The 19,982-nt window shown below is 40.4% G+C and overlaps 1 protein-coding gene across 2 annotated transcripts in view; it reads left to right on the top strand.

Annotated features, from left to right (window-relative positions):
- Positions 1-19,149, top strand: part of RMDN1 (regulator of microtubule dynamics 1) — a 127,478-nt gene extending 108,329 nt beyond the window's left edge. For both annotated transcript variants that reach the window (XM_029591611.1, XM_029591612.1), the window contains 2 exons: positions 2,821-2,954; positions 19,067-19,149. In XM_029591611.1, the coding sequence (XP_029447471.1) occupies positions 2,821-2,954; positions 19,067-19,105 (173 nt within the window). In that variant the 3' untranslated portion in view covers positions 19,106-19,149. The remainder of the gene's footprint in view (positions 1-2,820; positions 2,955-19,066) is intronic.
- The last annotated feature ends 833 nt before the right edge of the window (positions 19,150-19,982 follow it).

Below are 19,982 nucleotides of genomic sequence, written 5' to 3'. Positions count from 1 at the left end.
ACAATCCTCACCACTCCCTCAGAGTTTTCCTTTGTTTATACCATGCTTTCTTGAATTCAGATTCTATTGTCTCCACCACCATCAGGAGGAGGCTGTTCCATGCATCTACTATCGTATCTGTAAAGAAATATTTCCTTAGATTGCTCCTGAATCAATCCCCTTTCACCCTCCTCTCAGGACCCCTTATTCTAGAGCCTCCTTTATGTTGAAAGAAGCTCGCCTCATGTGGTTGGAAACCTTGGAGGTATTTAAATGCCTCTATTGTATCTTCCCTATCTTGCTTTTCCTCTAGAGTATAGGTGTTTAGATCTTTGTCTGTCCCCATATGCTTTAGAGCAAAGACCACTGATCATTTTAGTAGTCACCCTATGGACCAACTCCAACAGATTTATATCCTTTTGAAGTTGTGCTCTCCAACATTGTATACAGTATTCCAAGTGAGGTCATTCAGACATCAGTTGGGCAATAGTTATTCTTGTCCAGATGGGCAACTAAGTAGCAAGCAGGGAGGAAAAGAATCATTTCTCCTGTGTCAGGAGACTTTCCAGATGTGGGACTGGTAGGTGGGGGGAAAATCCTAGTGGACATACTGAGTCAGGTCCTGAAACCCCATGACTAGATCCTGGACTAGGGCACATCTATAGTAGATCTGTTTGCTTTCTGTCTGGACAGAAAGATCCTGCTTTTCTTCTACAAAAAGAGAACTCAAGAGAAATTAGCCTCAGATGCCTTCGTTTTGAATTGGGGCCAAGTTTTACTGTACACATGTCTTCCAATTGCTTTCATTGCAAAGACTTTGTTGAAACTCAGAAGAGACAGGGGAACTATGATTTGTATAGCACCCTTTTGGTTGAGACAGATTTCGTTCCCATTTCTGAAGGAGATGTCCATCAAATATCCAATCAGGCTGGTAAATTACTCAATTCCCAGCACTTAAGACTGGGCGCTGTTGCACTATCCTGAATCTTTCTGAGAATGTATCTCATATTTTTCTGGCTTCCAGGAAAGACTCCATGAGAATATCCTATAGGTCAACGTGGAGGAAGTTTGCTTTTGATTTGAGGTGCTTCACACAAAAACTGCTCAGTTACCTTCTGTATCTTTCAGAGTCAGGCCTTAAGACCAACTCAGAGTTCAACTTAGTCCTGTTGGCACTTACCATCAACATGTAGTAGTATACCTATCTCTGTATAGCTTTTAGTTGTCCAATTCTTGCAGGACCTGCTCCAGGTGAAGCTTCCTCAACGTGTTATTGACTCAGCTGATGAAAGCTCCCTTTAAGTCTATAGACTCTTGTGAGCTGAAATAACTTAACCTGGAAGGTCATAGTTTTAGTGGTTGGCACTTCTGCCAACCACTAAAACTATGACCTTCCAGGCCTTAGTGACGTATCCACCTTATATCAATTTTTTTCACAATCAGCTAGTTCTGCCATATGCATCCTAAGTTCTTGCCAGAGATAGTGTTGGGCTTCCACCTTAACCAGGCAATTGTTCTCCCAATATTTTTTCCCAGGCCACATGTGCAAAAAAGCAAACAAGTACTACACAGTTTGGACTGCAAGAGAGCCTGGCCTTCTGTTTGGAGAGGACTGACGCTCTTAGAAAGTCTACCTAGCTCTTTGTTTCTTTTGACACACCATTGCAAAACATACCCTGTCGAAATGGCTAGCAGATTGCATCTTCTTGTGTTATTCCCCAGTGATCCTAAATCTGGTGGGCCATGTCCAGGTGCATAGTGTCCTAGCTATGGCAGTGTCAACAGCCCATCTAAGATCAATCTCCATGGTGGAGCTTTGCAAAACTGTGACTTGGAATTCTGCCCAAACATCTTACTATTGCTTGGACAGGGACTCCCAACAAAAACACTAGGTTTGGCCAGTCTGCCCTAACAGGTCTCTTTGAGGAGCAAAAACCGACTCCATCTCTCCTAGAGCCCTTTATTTGGTTCCAGGCTGCCCGTATAAAAAGATATAAAATACAAAAATGGCTTCTTACCACCAAAAGGAGTTTTCCCCCTTTTTTGTTGTCGGCAATCTTTAGCAAGGAATTTCCCATATGGGAGGATTGCAATCCTGCTTGTCCTTGGAAAAAACAGAATTACTGACTGGTAACAGGTATTTTCTGAGGACAGCAGGATATCAGGTCTCGGAAAACCCATCCCCTTCCCCTTGGAGTTGTTTTCTCCAAATATAAGCCCATTTATTGACTGAAGGGGCCCCTGTGTGGCAGCATGGTATGTTCAAAGTTTCTAGAAACTAATATCAAATTTCCGTGCTGGGCTCCATTTTTTAATGTCATTTCATGGGTGAGGACTGGCATCCTGCTGTTCTCTGAAAAAAACTGTTACAGGTATGGAACTTCGCTTTTTAATATCTGTCTGTATCTGTCTTCTCTAAGCTTTCGGGCAGATTTTAAATGCCTGTTGCGCGTAAATTCCGGCCTTTACACGCGCCGGGTGAATTTTCCAGCACGTGCATGTTATAAAATTGGCGCAGTCATGTGCACGCGCCAGGTAGCGCACGCATATGGACGCACACACACCTTTTAAAATCTACCCCTAAGCTTTTAGAAGAATTGCATCCTGCTAATGCCATACTTTTTGATTCTTATGAGGTTTCATCATATTAGAGCAAATAAATAAATGCAAAAATGTTAGAAATCTTATGTAGACATAAAATAGTTTTGGATATCTCTAAATGCTGTATGTAAGCACATTGTTACTAGTTATAGATTCTAGAATAATTGTTTATGTAAGTACATATTTGTTGCAGCAGATGTTTTAAATTGTTTTTATTTTCCCTTCTTTCTTCCCTAACAGTTGCTCCAAATTTTTACAGCCAAAATTTGCTTAGTTTGGGAAAGACCTATCTCCAATTAAAAGATAAAATCAATGCTCGCTTTTGGTTAACCAAAGCCAAAGATTACCCAGCACACACCGAAGATGATAAGGAGGTGAGAAAGGTGCTACTGTAAACGTGAAACATTCAATAATTATTAATGCCTTCAGACATGTGAGGAAAAAAAAAAACGTGAGTGCATTTCAGGTAACATAATCTGATTTACTTTTACTATTTGATAAATATCCTGAAAAATCCCATTCCCCAAAATTTACATCTGATGCAGGGGCCACTTGTGAAGTTCTTCCAGGTTTTGATTTAGCATGTTCATATCTTGAAGGCTTTGTGATGGAATAGGGTAGATCTTGTTAATTTCTGATTGTTAAATTAGTACATGGTACTTTGGCACAGGACAATTGTTGGTTGCCTGATTTCTGAAAGCCTTTTGAGTATTCAGGGAAGCCATCATTTCCATATTGATTGATAAAATCTTGTTTCCTTGAGAGACTGGGCCTGGTTTTAGTGCCCCAACTCATATCCCCTCATCCTTAACCTAATTGTGATCCTAGAGGCTCTAAATGGTCTGAGACACTATGTTGAGTAAACCTGTTTTGCAATACGATCCCACTTCATAAAGTAACTAAAGGCAAGAGGAAAAAGTGGTCGCTATGGCTTTCTAAACAAGTAGCTAAAAAGGTAAGGGAAAAAAAATTAGCGTTCATAAATTACAAAATATCGCTGAAAAAGGAAGACAGGCAACAAAATCTGGAAAAGCTAAGAGAATTTGGGAAAGTAGGAATGCAAAGATTCAAGTGGAAGAAAAAAACAGCAAATATTGTAAAATGGAAAGGCAAGACTTTTTTCAGATATGTTAGTGATAGGAGGAAATGCAAAAGTGGCATTTTGAGAGTTAGAAGTGAAGAGGAAGATGCGAGGGAGTATGCCTGAGAAACCCCCTAGAATGGTGTAAAAGGACCGGGCCCAGCCATCTCTGGTCCTGGTCCACCTTAAAGACAGAGCCTTATGGGTACCGGGTGGCTCCCAGAGCAGGATATAACATAACCTCAGAGTGGAGCAGGGAGAGGCCTGGGAATTACAGGAGAAGCCAGCTCCTTCCCTCAGAACTGTGAGTAAAGAAGGGAAGCAGCCTTGAGAATAGGAATACTTAAATGTTTTGTGACTGTGTGCTGAGAATTGAAGCACTGTAAATAAAAAGCACTGAGAAAAGCCTTGATTGCTCATGTGTTTTGCCATAGAAAAATATGTAAAAGCTAATGAAGAAAAAGTGAAATTGCTTAAATATTTAAGATTGGATGTGAGGTAAACCCGAGTTGATTTTCAGAAAAATGTGTTCGTAAGGAACTAACTAAACTTTAAGTAGGGAAAGCGATGGGGGTCGAATGGGATATATTCTAGGGTATCAAGGGAACCTAGAGAAGTTCTGGTAGCTCCGCTAGCTGACCTTTTCACTGCTTTTATAGAGTCAGGATTAATTCTGGAGGACTGGAGATGGGCTGATGTGGTTCCTATTCACAAAAGTGGAAGTATGGAGGAGGCTGGGAACTAAGGGCTGGTTAGTTTGACTTCTATGGTGAGCAATTTAATGAAATTGTTGCTAAAAGAGAGGATAGTGCAGTTTCTGAAATCCAGTGGATTTCAAGGTCATGGGAAAATCCAGAAAGATACTTGGTTGCATAGTGAGATGAATGGTCAGCAGAAAAAGGGAGGTAATGTTACCGAGTGAGACCTCATTTGAAATACTGTGTACAATTTTGGAGACCGCACCTTGAAAAGAATATAAACCAGTTGAAGTCAGTCTGGAGGGTGGCTTGTAAAATGTTCAGTAGTCTTAAAGATATAAACATCATGAGTATGAACATACAAAGGATCTCTCTTAGACTTGCTTGGCTGCATAGGCAGAGGAATGTCAGTACAAAAAGCGAGTTAGGGGAGATACAATAAAGGCATTGAAATACTTTCAAAGTTCCATGCACAAGAGTTGAGTTTCTTTCAATGGAAAGAGCGGTTATGTGATGAGGATGAAAGAGGATAGACTCAGGAATAAGCTAAGGAAATATTTCTTTACAGAAAGGATAGCAAATGCATTGGATAGCCTCCCTGTGGAGTGGTGGAGACCAGTTAGGTCTGGCAGGGACAAGGGGGACCCATCCTGCCACAACCCAAAGAAAGACTTGTGGGACTGAGGCAGACCCCATCCTGTTGCAGCCTGAAGAAAGGCTTAGTGGGACTGAGATGGACCCCATCCTGCTGTGGCTCAAAGAGAGGATGAGGCCTTGAGAAGTGTGTATGTGAGAGCTTGGTTGTGTATGAGAGCATAAACGTGTGGGTATGACATGAGAGCAAGGATGGTAAGTGTGTGAGAATGAACATGTATAAGTGTATGTGTTTATGAGAGAAATCCTGTGTATGTGAAAGAGGGAGTGTGCATGAGAAAGGAAGTGTGTGAAAGAATGGACATATTTGTGTGTAAGAGAGAGGATAAAGTTTGTGTGATTTCCCCCCCCTTCCTCAATCCATAACCATCTCAGGGTGACTGGAAATCAAAAGATCTCAGGTTTAGAGAGTAGGAGATGTTTTAATTTTTTTTTTTTCAAAAATCTTTTTTTATTGAGCAAGACATGGAATACACACATAGTATAATACTAATAAACAGCAACAGTAGAAAACAAATATAGTTAATCCCGGTCTTATTATATGAGATAACTCCTCCCCCCTTCATCACTCATCCCAGTTCACTTCTTTGGTACACACCCTTATCCCCTCCCATAAATCATGTCCCATATCTTTTTACTTCTTTCCAGTCCAAGACATAACCCAAGTTTTTCAGCTGTACTTTTTCAATATGTGATAATGCATCAAGGAAATACTGCTAAGCCTTCATATACTCCTTAGATATCTTGTGTGTAATATAATATGCATCATATCTTTCCATTTGCATAATGACCGTCATTTGTTGTCGCCAAGTATCTAAAGAAGGAGATATCTTCCTTATCCATTCCCGCAAAATACATTGTCTTGCCACCAGTAAAGCTATGATAAGAAACCGATAATGCCCCTAAGACAAATGAGGAAACAAATCCTTTAATTGGTCAACATCTCCCAGTACTAAAATTTCAGCCTGTATTGGCACTGTCACCTGAAGACATCTATGTAGAGATGAAAGAGTAGCATGACAAAATTTCAGAATGCTGGGACATGTAAAAAAGAACCTGCATCTAACTTATATTTGTGACATTTATTTATTTATTTATTTAATGGCTTTTATATACCGACGAACGTTGGGAACATCTCATCGGTTTACAGAGAACACAAAATTTAGCAACAGGCTTTACAATTAACGCATGATTATATGAGGAACAGTTAAACCAATAGTGATTACATATAATATTTTTCCATGTTTCCATATCTGCATGTTTCCATATCTGTGAATGTTTCCATATCTGCGAATCCCATTTTATGTAACTGAATTTGATCTGCCCAGCAATGATATAGAATTTTATATTGCATTTCTCTATAGTTCACTGCTATTTGGATCTTATGAATTGCTCCAGTGTAGTAATCTTCTTGAGAGTAATGGGTGGACCACTTTCCCTTTGCCAATTTTCCGCCACTTCTCCTAGCTTAGTAGAGTCTAATTTAGTTTTACAAAAGCCATACCAGTTTGATACAGATTTTTTGCCTAACGCTATTTGCTCCATCACAAGGATTAACCATTGATCAGATTAATAACTATGATAGGGATATCTAAAGAGAGAAAATAGTGTCTCACCTGCAAAAAGTGCTGGTGAGAAGAGGAAACATCGATTAGATTTGCTGAAAACTCATAAAACAGCTCCCATCTTCATCTGTCATTTGATATATACTGTGTAGAACCCAAAGTTTCCAATCTTTAAAAACCCGATTTTCGTTGCCAGGTAAGAAACAAAAATTATTTTGAATAGGTAATAGCAGCGAAGCCCCTGGTTTCCCACCCACTTTTTTATGCAGGTATTTCCATGCTGCCAGAAAGGGGTTTCAGCAACACATTTCCTTTCAGGTCTTTGGGTAGAGATGCATCAGATAAATACATAAGCCTACCGGGGAATAAGATAAAGTGAAGTCCTCCACCAAACAAAATGCATCATATTTATCGTATATTTGCCCATAATATATTCACCAAGAAATATTACTTGACATGCCAAATTGTAGTAATGGAAATTAGGAGAATCTGTACCCTCTTGTTCTTGCTTTTTATTAATTTGTCGTACCCAATTTTTGGATGTTTACCACGCCACAAGAAGTGAGTATACATAGATTTTAAAAAAGCCAGATCGGCTGGTTACAGCCAGCATGGCAGCATTTGAAGACGATACAACAGTTTTGGTAGCAGGATCATTTTATATAAGGCATTTCTACCGAAGAAAGAAAACAGGTAAGTTTCTCCACACTCGTAATTGATGTGCAGACCCCTCCAATAAGTCTTGAAAGTTAGCTCATAAAGAGACATGATATCATAAGGAATCCATACACCCAAGTATTTGATTTGATGTGTTGCCCATTTAAAATGGAAAAGACCTTGCTATTTTTCGGCCAGTGTACAACTTGGAGATAAAGCTTCAAATTTATCAAAATTTATAGTCAGTCCCATAAAAGATTTAAAAGTGCAAAAAGATTCATAATGGGTCTCATTGCTTGCGTAGCATTTTCCAAAAACAATAATGTCATTCGCAAAGAAAGATATCTTAAGTTCTTGTCTAACAATAACTGTTACTTTTATATTTGTCATCTGTTGTATCCCAGTTGCCAACGACTCTAAAGTTAGAACAAAAAGCAATGGGGACAGAGGGCATCCTTGCCTCGTTATCCATTTCAGATTAAAGTATTTAGAAAATACCTCATTGGCTAGTATTCATGCTGTGGGTTTTGTATATAGCAATCTGATCCAATTGAAAAAAGAGCCTTCAATACCATATTTAGACAAAACCCAAAACATATATTGCCAATTCACCTTGTCAAAAGCTTTCTCTGCATCAAGACTCAGGACCATACCCAAGTCATCAGATTTCTATTTAGTGCCCAAAATCGCCAAAACCTTCAGAACATTAACTCCATACCTACCAAGCACAAAACCCGTTTGATCCTGACCAACTAACATGGGTACAACTTTTGCAAGCCGTGTAGCTAGGATAGATGCCAGAACTAGGACTAGGGGGCACTCCATGAAGTTAGCATGTAGCACATTTAAAACTAATTGGAGAAAATTCTTTTTCACTCAATGCACAGTTAAACTCTGGAATTTGTTGCCAGGGGATATGGGTAGTGCATTTAAGGTAACTGTGTTTAAAAAAAGGCTTGGATAAGTTCTTGGAGGAGAAGTCCATTACCTGCTACTAATCAAGTTGACTTAGAAAATAGCCACTGCTATTACTAGCATCAGTAGCGTGGAATATACTTAGTTTTTGGGTACTAGCCTGGATTGGCCACTGTTGGAAACAGGATGCTGGGCTTGATGGGCCACTGTTGGGAACAGGATGCTGGGCTTGATGGGCCCTTGATCTGATCCAGTATGGCAATTTCTTATGAGACCGGTCTTTTCTCCTTCTGCAGCAGGTGTGGGGAGTTTGGCCAGGGTGGAGGCCACAGCACTCAGATGGACCGCCTTCTCTGAGTGGGGTAACGATCGGATGATGAAAGACGGCTCAGTGTGCTGTTAGCCTACTCCTTTTTGCTTACCTTTGCTTTATTCAGCAGCTCATGCATAGTCAGGTGAATGCATAATTAAGGCTTTTAATCAGCAGATCTTTCTGCACATTTACCAGTCGTTTTGTTTGCTGGCTCAGTTCAAAAAGCAGTCAGTTCTGATGAATGACAGTTGCCCAGGTCTGATGGGACAACTGATAAGTCTGGCTCTCAGAGTGGTCTTACCGCCATAAAAGAGGCCCCAGATATTTTTCTGGGACAGAAAATGGTACAGCATTATTTGTGCTGTGTTTATCTTGGCCTCTTTCGGCTCCATCTCAGCTGGGGGAGGGAGGCATAAATCTGTCCATACCAGTCACGAACACAGAATTGCAGTCTCTGCATTTGGCTGCCCATAGCAGAACAGGCAATGTCTATTTTTACTGATGTTAGAGTCCATTTTGGCTGCTTTTTCCTTGTTAGCAAGAATTGGGGTTTCCTACAGGAGGGCCAATCCTAGAAGAAAAAATTATTAACAGTGTGGGTTTACAACAACCTGAAGGGTGACGCAGAAACATAGAAACATAGAAATGATGGCAGAAGAAGACCACATGGCCCATCCAGTCCACCCAGCAAGCTTTCACGCTTATTTTTCTCATACTTATCTGTTACTCTGACTACTGAGTTCAGGGCCCTTATTGGTAACTTTGTGGTTCTAATTTCCTTCCACCCCTGCCATTGATATGGAGTGCAGTGCTGGAGCTGCATCAAAGTGAAGTATCAAGCCTAATTGGTTAGGAGTAGTAACCGCTGCAATAAGCAAGCTACTCCCATGCTTATTTGTTTACCCAACCTGTGCAATTTAGTCCTTGGTTGTTGTCTGAATACAAATCCTCTTTTCTCCATTCCCCCTGCCGTTGAATCAGTGAGCTGCGCTGCATATGTATTCAAAGTGAAGTATTAGGCTTGATTGGTTCAGGGTAGTAACCGCCGTAAGAAGCAAGCTACTCCCACGCTTGTTTGTTTACCCAGCCTATGCAATTTAGTCCTTGTTGGTTGTCTGAATATAAATCCTCTTTTCTTCATTCCCCCTGCCTTTGAAGCAGTGAGCTGCGCTGTATTGTATTCAAAGTGAAGTATTAGGCTTATTTGGTTTTGGGTAGTAACCGTCACAACAAGCAAGCTACTCCCACGCTTATTCGTGAATGCAAACCTTTTTCCCACATTTCCTCTTGCCGTTGAAGCATAGAGCAATGTTGGAGTCGCAGTAACCATGGGTATGTTTATTGAATAAGGGTATTAATCACCAGGTAGTAGTCGTCATTACCTCCAAGTCCCAAGTACCATGTCCTTGTCTCTCTTCAGGGATTTCCTGGGCAGCAGGGTCCTCAAACCACACAGTTAAGGAAACCACACAGATCACACGGTTTTAAAGTTTTCGTAAAAAATTTTATTTAAGAAACATAAGAGCAAGAACAACAAAATTAAGCAAATTGCAAGAAAAACACTGGCAATGCAAATGGTATGCCTATCTAGTATAACTTTCAAGTCATCCACCAATATTCTTGGGGGATAGCACACAGCTACTAACATAGGAAAATAGAACTCTTATTTATCCAATGCATTCTTCTCTTCAGCTGAAAGTATGGAGATTGAACGGATAGTCCTAGAACGTTTCCACCTCCCATCTCACATTAATGAAGTTCTATTAGTGGTTAGAAAACCAACCAGGAAACATTATGCATTCATTTGGAAAAGTTATTCAAAATGATGTAGCGTGCAAGGAATTGACCCTTTCACCTGCTCCCTGGAATGCTTAGTGGAATATCTGCATACGAGTACACTTAAGCGCAATAGCAGCATATCATACAACAATAGAAAACCCCTCTATTTCATCTTAACCCCTAATCTTAAGCTTTATGAAGGGTCTATTACGGTTTTGCTCACCAGTGCAGAAACCTCCTGTTCTATGGGACATAAACATTGTCTTAGAGAGTCTGATGGGCCCTCCCTTCGAACCTATGGAGTCGACATCCTTGAAACACCTAATATGGAAGGTACTCTTCCTTGTCGCATTAACATCGGCGAGAAGAATAAGTGAACTTCAGGCCCTAGTGTCCTATTCCCCATACTTGCAATTCCACCATGACAAGGTCTTGCTGGTTACACATCCAACCTTCTTGCTGTAGGTAGTATCTGCATTCCATTTGAATCAGACCATTTCACTGCCCACCTTTTTCCCTAAACCTCAAGCGAATGAGAGTGAAACGGCAAAGGGCCTTGGCCTATTACAAGAAAAGAACTCAAGGAATTAGACATACATCTCAACATTTTTTCTCATTTAACCCGAATGATCTGGGAAAAGCAGTGACAAAAAGAACTCTTTCGAATTAGATAACTCAAATGTATTCAGCTCTGTTATACATCACACTCAATCAAACTATCTAATGCCATTAAGATGCATCAAGTCAGAGCGACAGCGGCTTCAGTAGCACACCTCTATAATGTTCCATTTCTGGAAATTTGTAGAGCGGCAACATGGTCAATTAATACTTTCACATTCCATTACTGTCTCGACTAACAGTCAGTGGCTGACAGTGCCCTGGGAATGGTAGTTTTGTACCACTTCCAAAGAACTTAAGGGCTGTCCACAGGAGGCTTGGTTTGCAAAAAAAAAAAAAAAAAAAGAGAGAAATGAATAATAATTTGTTAACATAAGCAACCCTCGACTTGGGACTCGAGACAGCACGGCTAAATAAACCTGCTTATCGATGGAAAAAAGCAGGTTTGCTTACTGTAAACTGTGTTTCCTGAAGATAGCAGGATGATTTAGCCATGTGAACCTGCCCGCCTCCCTGGACAGCCTAATAAATTTGCTCCACATACAGGAACTTAATCATCAACTGAGGATACTAGCAGATAATGCGCACAAAGGACTATGCAGGTATACAGCTGAAAAGTTTGCAAACTTGGAGAGAACTCTGCCATGTGAAGCCCGGATGATGTCACCCAGACAGCATGGCCAAATCAACCTACTATCTACTTAAAACACTGTTATGGTAAGCAAAATAGCTTTTGCTTGGAAATGTGGCTAATAGTCACTGCGCTGCTGGCTTTCTTTCAGTGTAAGTGAAAAACAAATCTCACTCATAGAACGGTTGCCAACAGGGCACTTTCATCATCTACCCTCTGAGTGTTTGTTTCCTGGCAGCTGAAAACACAGTCTTGCTCCTGGCACGACTCCAAAATGAAACTGTCACCTGGATGCTTCCTCCGCTGCTCTTTCTGGATCAGAAACTTCTGGGTTTCTCTTGGGAAATCCTCAAAAAGGCTTTATCTCTCTCTGCAGATAGCTGCCCTGGCTCTTTCCAAAACCTTTGCAGCTTTTAATCTTCTTGGCATCTTGTTTCCAACTTCTCTTCAACATCATTTAGGAGTGATCAAAGAGAACAGGAAATAAAAATCTCATTGCCTCACAAAGTTAGCTGAGCTTAGATGAAGAGCAGGAATTGCATCACCAGCCTTCGCAGTTAACCTTGTATGTGCTAATGTCTGTTTGTCCTTTGCAGACACACAGATCAAGCAGAACAAATAAAGTACATGTATGATTGAAGTACTTGCTTTTGTAAGCGCAGGTTGCATTAGAAGCCGTTAAATGCTAAGCTCCTCTTGCCTCTTAGGCACACATAGAGGTTAAAGTCCTTTGTAGAAGGGATGTATATCTTAAAATGTACACGCCTGTACAGAAATGAATATTGTGCCAATAGTATTAAAGGAAGTGAAATTTAGGTGTGCTCTTGGAGTCCCATTTAACGTTAAAATATCAAATTAGAAAGGTTCCAAAAACCTTTTTTTTTAAACTTTATTTGGTTTACTCTTTACACTGGTAAGTATCATTTCAGGATTTTCATATTCTAGTTCAGTCATTGGTCCTTTGCAATTCATTGTATTTTGGGTTTACCCAAATATCTTATCCATGTTCTTGATTTAGTTCAGAATGCAGCTGTTCGAGCAAATGATGGATGGCCCCCTTTAAAAACTGATTGCATTGCCTTCCAATGGCTGAAAGGAGTAAATTTAAAGTTTTATCTTGGATTCACAAAGCACTTTTCAAAGAAGATTTTTGTTTAAAACAGAGGCTTTTAAAATATACTTCATTATGTTTTTTGAAGTCTCAGAACCAAAATTTGTTAATGTTCCCTCATTTTCTCAATTTAAGTTTCAGGAAACAAGGAATAAAGCATTTTCAATAGTTGTGGCTCAATTGTTGAATTCCTTACCTGATGAAGTATGTTGTGAGCAGGAATATTTGAAAGTTCGAAATAAAGTAAAATCAGCTTTGTCTAATCAAGCTTATTAGTATGCCTGTATTTGTTTTTATTGTTATGTTTTGTTTTATAAAATTTGATATCTGTTTTATTTTGTGTATTCATTTTAATGTGTACGTTTGTTGTAATCTGTTTTGAACATTTTGGAATTAACGGAATAGAAATCGATAAATAAATAAATGTGTTTTTGAATTAGAGAGCAAGGCCATGGCTGAGGTTTAAAGTAGGTGGCTATAGGTGGGGTTCAATTTTAATAGAGTATCATCAAAATATGATCAAGGGTGTAAGGAGAACTCTGGTTATGTGTCTTGTAACTGATCAGCCTATTCTAGTTAGTGTAAAAAGGCAAAGAGTAGTCCATCTGCTTATAAAACAGGTAAATTCAAAAGCCTTGCCCCAGATACCATGAGCAACTGATACCTAAGGTCTGATATGGGTTACAAAATGGGTGTTTAAACTAATCCTCCAGTAGTAAAACAGTTGGAAGGAACTATGCAAAGTGGGGTGTAGTTGGGATTAATTAGTAACATAGTAAATGATGGCAGATAAAGACCGAAATGACCCATCTAGTCTGCTCAGCAGTGATTGTATGTGCATCTACCCCAAACCCCACACCCACAGTGTGTCCTTTAAGAGTGCAACTGCTGCTCCGTGCAGGTTGAGGGAAGGGAAGCATTCATTTAGTAAAACAGTATGGAGTCAGTATACCTAATCCGTGAATTAACTAAGAAATTACATTGTGGGCCCAGATACAGCGGCTATTGGCACCACTTTGAACATTTTTTCACATTTTGTTGTTTCAGTGTGTCAGACTTACATACGTTGAAATGAGGTTTCTTTCACCATACTCCATATTTTTAAGGCAAAACACGTTTTAGTGGAGGACACAGCATATGCTTAACCAAAATTACAAAATACAATTGGATAAGAATACCCCCCCCCCAATAAATAAATGACTCCCCCCCCCCCCCCTCCCCCGAGTCAATACTTGGTTATTTTGCTTTCAGGCACTTCAAAGCGGATTACATAGAAACACTTTGGCAGCAGTTACAGCTGTGAGTTTGTTAGGATAGGTCGTCGCCAACTTTGCACACCTAGATTTGTCAGTACCAGACTATTCTTCTTTACAGAACTGTTCAAGTTCTGTCAAGTTCCTTGGGGAGCATTGATGGACAGCAATTTTAAAAATCATGTCACAGATTTTCAGTTGGATTGAGATTGGGTTGTTCCAAGTCATTGACCTTTTTGGTCCTTAGCCAATCCAGTGTAGCTTTGCCTGCATTCTTCGGGTTGTAATCATGTTGAAAGACATACGTCTGCTTTCTTGCAGAGAGCAATTCGGGTTTCCTCAAGGACTTTTCAGTACTTTTCCGAGGGGTATTAAAGGACTTTGCAATTCTTTTATAACCATCTCCGGCTCTGTGTCTTTCCACAACTTTGTCCCAGAGTACTTTTGACAGTTCATGGGTGCTCCTGGTACTTTGAAATACACCACCCAGCAGCAATAACCAACAAGAACTGCTGAATTTATCTGGCCATCATGTGAAGCAATACAGTTTAACACAGGTCAGGCTAATTCACTTGGTGTGTGCTTTTAAAGGTAATTAGTTACACAAGAGTTTTAAGTATTTTAAGTTTGCTACAAAAGTATGAGGAGGGTGAACAGTTATCGAACCAAGCTATTTAATGTTTTTATTTCTTCTTTATTTTCTAAGGCATTCTGGAATATTTTTTTTTTCCACTTGGCAGTTGTGGAATGAGATGTACATGAAACAAGTGCTGTTTTAATGCATTTTACTGCCAGGCTACAAAGCAACAAAAGGTGAATATTTTGGAAGGGAGTGTAGACTTTCTCTAGCTACTGTATAATTATTTAAGAAAGGCAGCTGGTGGTGTGGGTCTCCTACAGAGATTATGCTTCTTTATTTTGGAGGTGCTCCACTTCTAAAGACACCATTCAACTTTTAAACTATAAGAGAACCAGCCCTTCCCCACCTGAGATCAGCAGAAGACAGGTATGGAAACACTGCTGCAGGAGATGGTAATGCTATGCAGCTTTTGGTTTGAAGCTATTGTATCAACGGGGGCGGTTTGGCCTTTCGGGGGATCAGGCATTCCTCGGTGGGCCAATGCAGTTGGTCATGTGATATTTGTCACCAGCATGACCTCTGCTATGTAATGTCCCTGCGCTCTGGTGTGCAGAGAGAAGGGCCCAAAGGAAATAGTAGCTGAAGGAAGATGTTCTGCAGGCTGCCACCAGAGCCCAGGCCGATGGTGGCTGAATAGTGGAGAGATTCTGTGAGCCCCTGGAGGCCAGGACAGTAGTGACTGGAAAGATGATGCTGGTCGCCGCCAGAGGCGGTTGTAGTGTGGAGTGATGCTGTGGGCTGCCGCCAGAGGCAGCTGAAAAGTGGACTGATACTACAGGCCGCAGCCAAAGGCTAGGCCTACTGGGCCAAAGAATGAGAAGAGGCTCCATGTGAGAGAGGCAACTTGCTTGTGTGTGTATGTGTTTGCATCATTCTTCCCTTGCTAATCCATGACAATCTCAGGATAACCGGAAATCAAAAGTTCCCAGGTAAAGAAAGCAGGGTGGGTTTTTTTTCTGGTTTAAAAAAAAAAAATTATTGGGTGTTATTTGTGTATCAATTCTTTTGAAATATTTTATTGGTGTCTGAGAAATGTTTTTGAAAATTTATGTTTTGAAATATTTGTTCTTTTTAATAGCATTTATTGATTTGGTTTTACTATTATGTTTTATATGTCTTAGTTTTTATTTTTGATATTTTATGAGCAGTAGTAATGTTTGTTTTTCTATTGTTGCACTACATACAGAATCCAACTTGTGGCATTATCCAGTTTAGTTTTTGTCTGTACGTTTCTTTTTATTCCTTATGGCAGGGCTTCCCAAACCTATCCTGGGGACCCCACAGCCAGTTAGGTTTTCAGGATATCCACAATGAATATGCATGAGATACATTTGCATATACTGAGTCCCCATGGTATGCAAATGTATCTCTTGCATATTCATTGTGGATATCCTGAAACCCCGACTGGCTGTGGAGTCCCCAGGACAGGTTTGGGAAGCCTGCTTTATGGTCTCTTTATTCTGCATTTGATGTCTGCATATGTGAGTGAGGGTGCGGTATTTTGTTAGTGTATAGGTTCTTTGTAGGGATCTTTAGTAACCTGGCTTGTTCTAGTTTCCTATTAGGAGGTGTATTGGGGTTTGGAGGTGTATTGGGGTTTGGAGGTTTTGCAGTGTTGCCTTTTCATAGGTAGGGTTATTATTGTTTGAGTGCTGGCAGTTAGTGATGTTTTGGTATGGGAGGTTTACTATTTTGTAATTATTTATTTATTTATTTATTTATTTAACAGTTTTTTATACCGACCTTCATAGTAAATTTACCATATCAGATCGGTTTACAATTTAACAAAGGGAAAAACAAGAGTAACAAATTCACGTAAACGAAAGATAACAATAAGTAGGAGTAAGTCAAAAAGTTACAATCAACAAGGGGAGAGAACTTGGAAGCTTGCAACAAGCTGGAAGGAAGATAGGCCGGTAAAATAATATTACCATAGAGTGTACAAGTTAAAACTTAAGGACGGTGTTTTAACCTTAATGTCTCTGAGTCCATTTATTTTTTCTTTGAGAAATGGAGTGCCAGACCGAGTAGGAATGAAGGCCAACTATTGAATGTCTGGTTCAGGGATTAAATTAATTAAGTTAATTCATAGCTTTCTGAAGGCCAAACCTACACCCATCACATATTACAATAGACCTAATATCATATGAGTTCCAATTCTCTTGTTTACTTTGTCGCAGGGTTTTCTGGTTGGTGCCACAGCAGAGCATGCAAAGATAATATTCTTGTTGTGATATTTTTGTCCATTTTCATGTACAACCTTAAGGCCCGATTTTAAATGACCAATGAGTGTAAAAAACAGAGGTTATGTTCACGGCCGGGCCTTGCGCGCACCGTGCACATTTTAAAAGGGGGCCCGGCTGTGCGTGTAACCCCTATTACGCGCATAAGAGCCAGGCCTTGGCAAAGGGGCACTCCGGGGGCAGGGCGGGGCTGGAGGCGCCCAGTACAGTGGCCATTTGCCGCCATGCCGGGGGATTGCGCGCCGGCACCCTGCCGGCACGTGCAACTTGCTACTGCTCCGGCGCGCACACTTTATAAAATCACGCACCCATGTGTGCCCGCCAGGTAGCATGCATACACGGACGCATGCGTATATTTTTTAAAAGTCTACGCCTTAGTTAAAAGTTATGAATTTATACTATGTGGAGAGGTTAGGGCTGGGTGTGTGTGTGGGTGTGTGCAAGACTGTAAGGTTTGCCTAGGTTGCCCAATACCCTTTCACTAGTCTAACTCTGGCTGCACTGGCTCCATGTGGAGCTGTGCTACTTTGAGCAAGGCTTTCCCCAGTCTCAGTCTTATCCAGGTTTTAATTTTCTTATCTTTTTCTTAAGCCCTGGAGGAAGCTGGCAGCATGGATCACTTCTGGTTCCCCTTTCCCTGGAATAGATTGGCAGAGCAGAGCATTCGGAGCATAAAAGCAGCATTTTGTGTGGCACACAATCTATGAATGTGCTGGGGTGGGGCCCTGAGAAGTGGAGGCAAGCTACTATCATAGAATGAGAGGGGTGAGCCAGAAAGAAGTGCCTGTGCAGTGTTAAGTCGATTTTCTGTTAGAAGTGGTTGGGCTTTGAGAGGAGCAGCTATGGAATCAGTGAGTCTCCGGGAGAGAGAGGGTGCTGAGAAGAGGCAAGAATGGGAAAGAGAGGGGAATGCTGCAGGTTGTGGAAAGACTGGCAACATGCAAGAATTTTTACATAATGATGTGACAGTGCTGGGGCAGGGTGGATCAAGCTGAGTGAGCACATGAGCAGCAGCACAACAGCAAATGTCTTTGTGTGTGTGTCTGAGCCACTGGTTGGCAGTGTGGTTGTCTTGTTACTTGGCATCTGGTCCAACATTTGATTGGTTGGCAAGCAACTTTAACATCAGACCAGGATATATATATATATGAGAGATGTAACAAACCTATGGGGGGCCCAACAGATTGCATGGATAGAAGGGGGATTGCAGCTCAGTTTGCTCATCCCTGATCTAAGGTGTGCTGCAGTTAGTTGTTTAGGAAAAATATGAAATTTGTTGGAGATTTTTTGTCTCAATTCTGCCAGGCTCCAGGTCACATGATGTACCTCTCAAGGGCCGCTGGTGTGGTTTTGGGAGCTGTTGAAGCATGTGCTGCACTAAAAGTGCATGAGTGAGTCACAGATATCCCCTGGGCTGATATTTTCCTGTAATTCGCCCCTGGTTATCAGTTACACTCCGTGAGTATTAGGGCCCATAAGTCATGACTGTTTACCAAAATCTATCCCTTTCCTTCTTAACACACTACCCGAACCCTTATCCACTTTCTTGTCTCCTCTTGCTCATATTATTGCAGCCTACTCTTCAAGAGTCTCCCTGCAAGTCATCTTTCTCCACTATAATCTGTCCTAAATTCGACTGCGCAACTTATCTTTTGCCAAAGTTGCTACACCCATACAACCCCTCTTCTGAAGTCACTGGATTGGCTCCCTGTTCTTTCCCACATGCAGTTCAGGCACCTCTTTCTCACTCTCACTCTCATCTCTTTCTACGTCCCTCCTCGTGTACTCTGCTCATTGGACAAGTCACACCGGTCTCCTCTTCCACCAATTCCCGACTCTGTGCATTCCACCCGGCTGCACTATGTGCTTGAATACACTTCCTGAGCTTGTGTGTCATGCTCCCTCTCTCGCCTTATTTAAAAACACATTTAAAAACTCAACTTTTTGAGGCTGCTTTAAAATCTTAAGCCTGATTGTCTGCCTTCAGCCTCATTAACTCATTTTAGCCATTGTCTTACTAAATGAAACTCCTCAAGTCTCTTGACCTGTAGGTTTGTCTTGATTAGATTATAAGCTCTATGAACCTAAGCTCTATGAGTAGGGACTCTCTCTTATGTGTTTTGTATAGTGCTGCGTATGTTGAGTAGCACTATAGAAATATTAAGTAGTAATAATAGAAGTACATGTTATTCTTGAAAGTATATACATTTTAGTGCCAGGAATCATGTTTAACTGTTAGTAGGTATACTGCAGGACTGGTGGTGCCATTTTGTTGTACTGGTTTCTACATTACTTTACTTTACATTTATTTTTATCTGTTTTTTTTAGGTACAGAAAGAAGCTGCACAATTGCTCAAAAATTTGTGAACAGCTATTTTGGATAAAGCATCTGAAGTGCTCTTGCTAAAGAACCTCTGTGTGTGTATGTGCGTGGTTTTTTTTTTAATGAGTTAAGGGTCATCATTGGTAATGAGACAGGAATGAAGAAACTTTTGCAGTAACAGAAAGTAGTATTAGGCTGTACCTAAAATTCTTTGACTGCAGAGTTCTGATCCACTTTAGAGTCATCCACGTCCTTCATTGATGCATCCAGGAATGAGAATCCTTTTGATGAACAGCCAAAGGACCAAGATATCATTATCAGCAGCCATCTTGGAAAGAGAATTTCCCAAGAGTAAAAAAAAAAAGCTTTTTCCTTTTGTCACAGATCTTACACATTTTCACTGGTTTTAGCTTTTTGGTATGGTTGAGGAGATGAGGAAACCTTTTAAGTTTTCTCTGACTTAAATTTCTGTTTTAAGGTATTGCATCAAAGTAAGTTACCCTGCCATAAGAAATATTTCTCACATAAGCTAATAATTGTTCTGGAAAACTGTGATTTATAGCATGCTACTAATGCAAAATGATCAGATAAATCTTGACAAGAACAGGTCCTATACATACTATAGCAACATTGATTGCTGTGCCTTTTCTTATATGCAGCTGCAACTTGGAAAGGAACATATCCCATTCATATTTGTGGTTTAATATAAGGATTAAAAAACATACCAAAAAAGGAGGGTAACAAATCACATCTATCATTATGAAAAGATATCCCAAAAAGATGGGTTAATGCTAGTGTCCTCAGATGACAAATGTCATTTTTCAAGTCACAAACTGTTTGCTTAGCTGAGGACGCTAGCATTGACCCATTTTTTGAGACATCTCTTTAAAAGTATTAAGTATATGAAATTTACTTTATAGA

Source organism: Rhinatrema bivittatum, chromosome 2, assembly GCF_901001135.1.
Source record: "Rhinatrema bivittatum chromosome 2, aRhiBiv1.1, whole genome shotgun sequence".
In the NCBI taxonomy this organism is placed as follows: domain Eukaryota; kingdom Metazoa; phylum Chordata; class Amphibia; order Gymnophiona; family Rhinatrematidae; genus Rhinatrema; species Rhinatrema bivittatum.
This window is presented reverse-complemented; position numbering and strand designations above follow the sequence as displayed.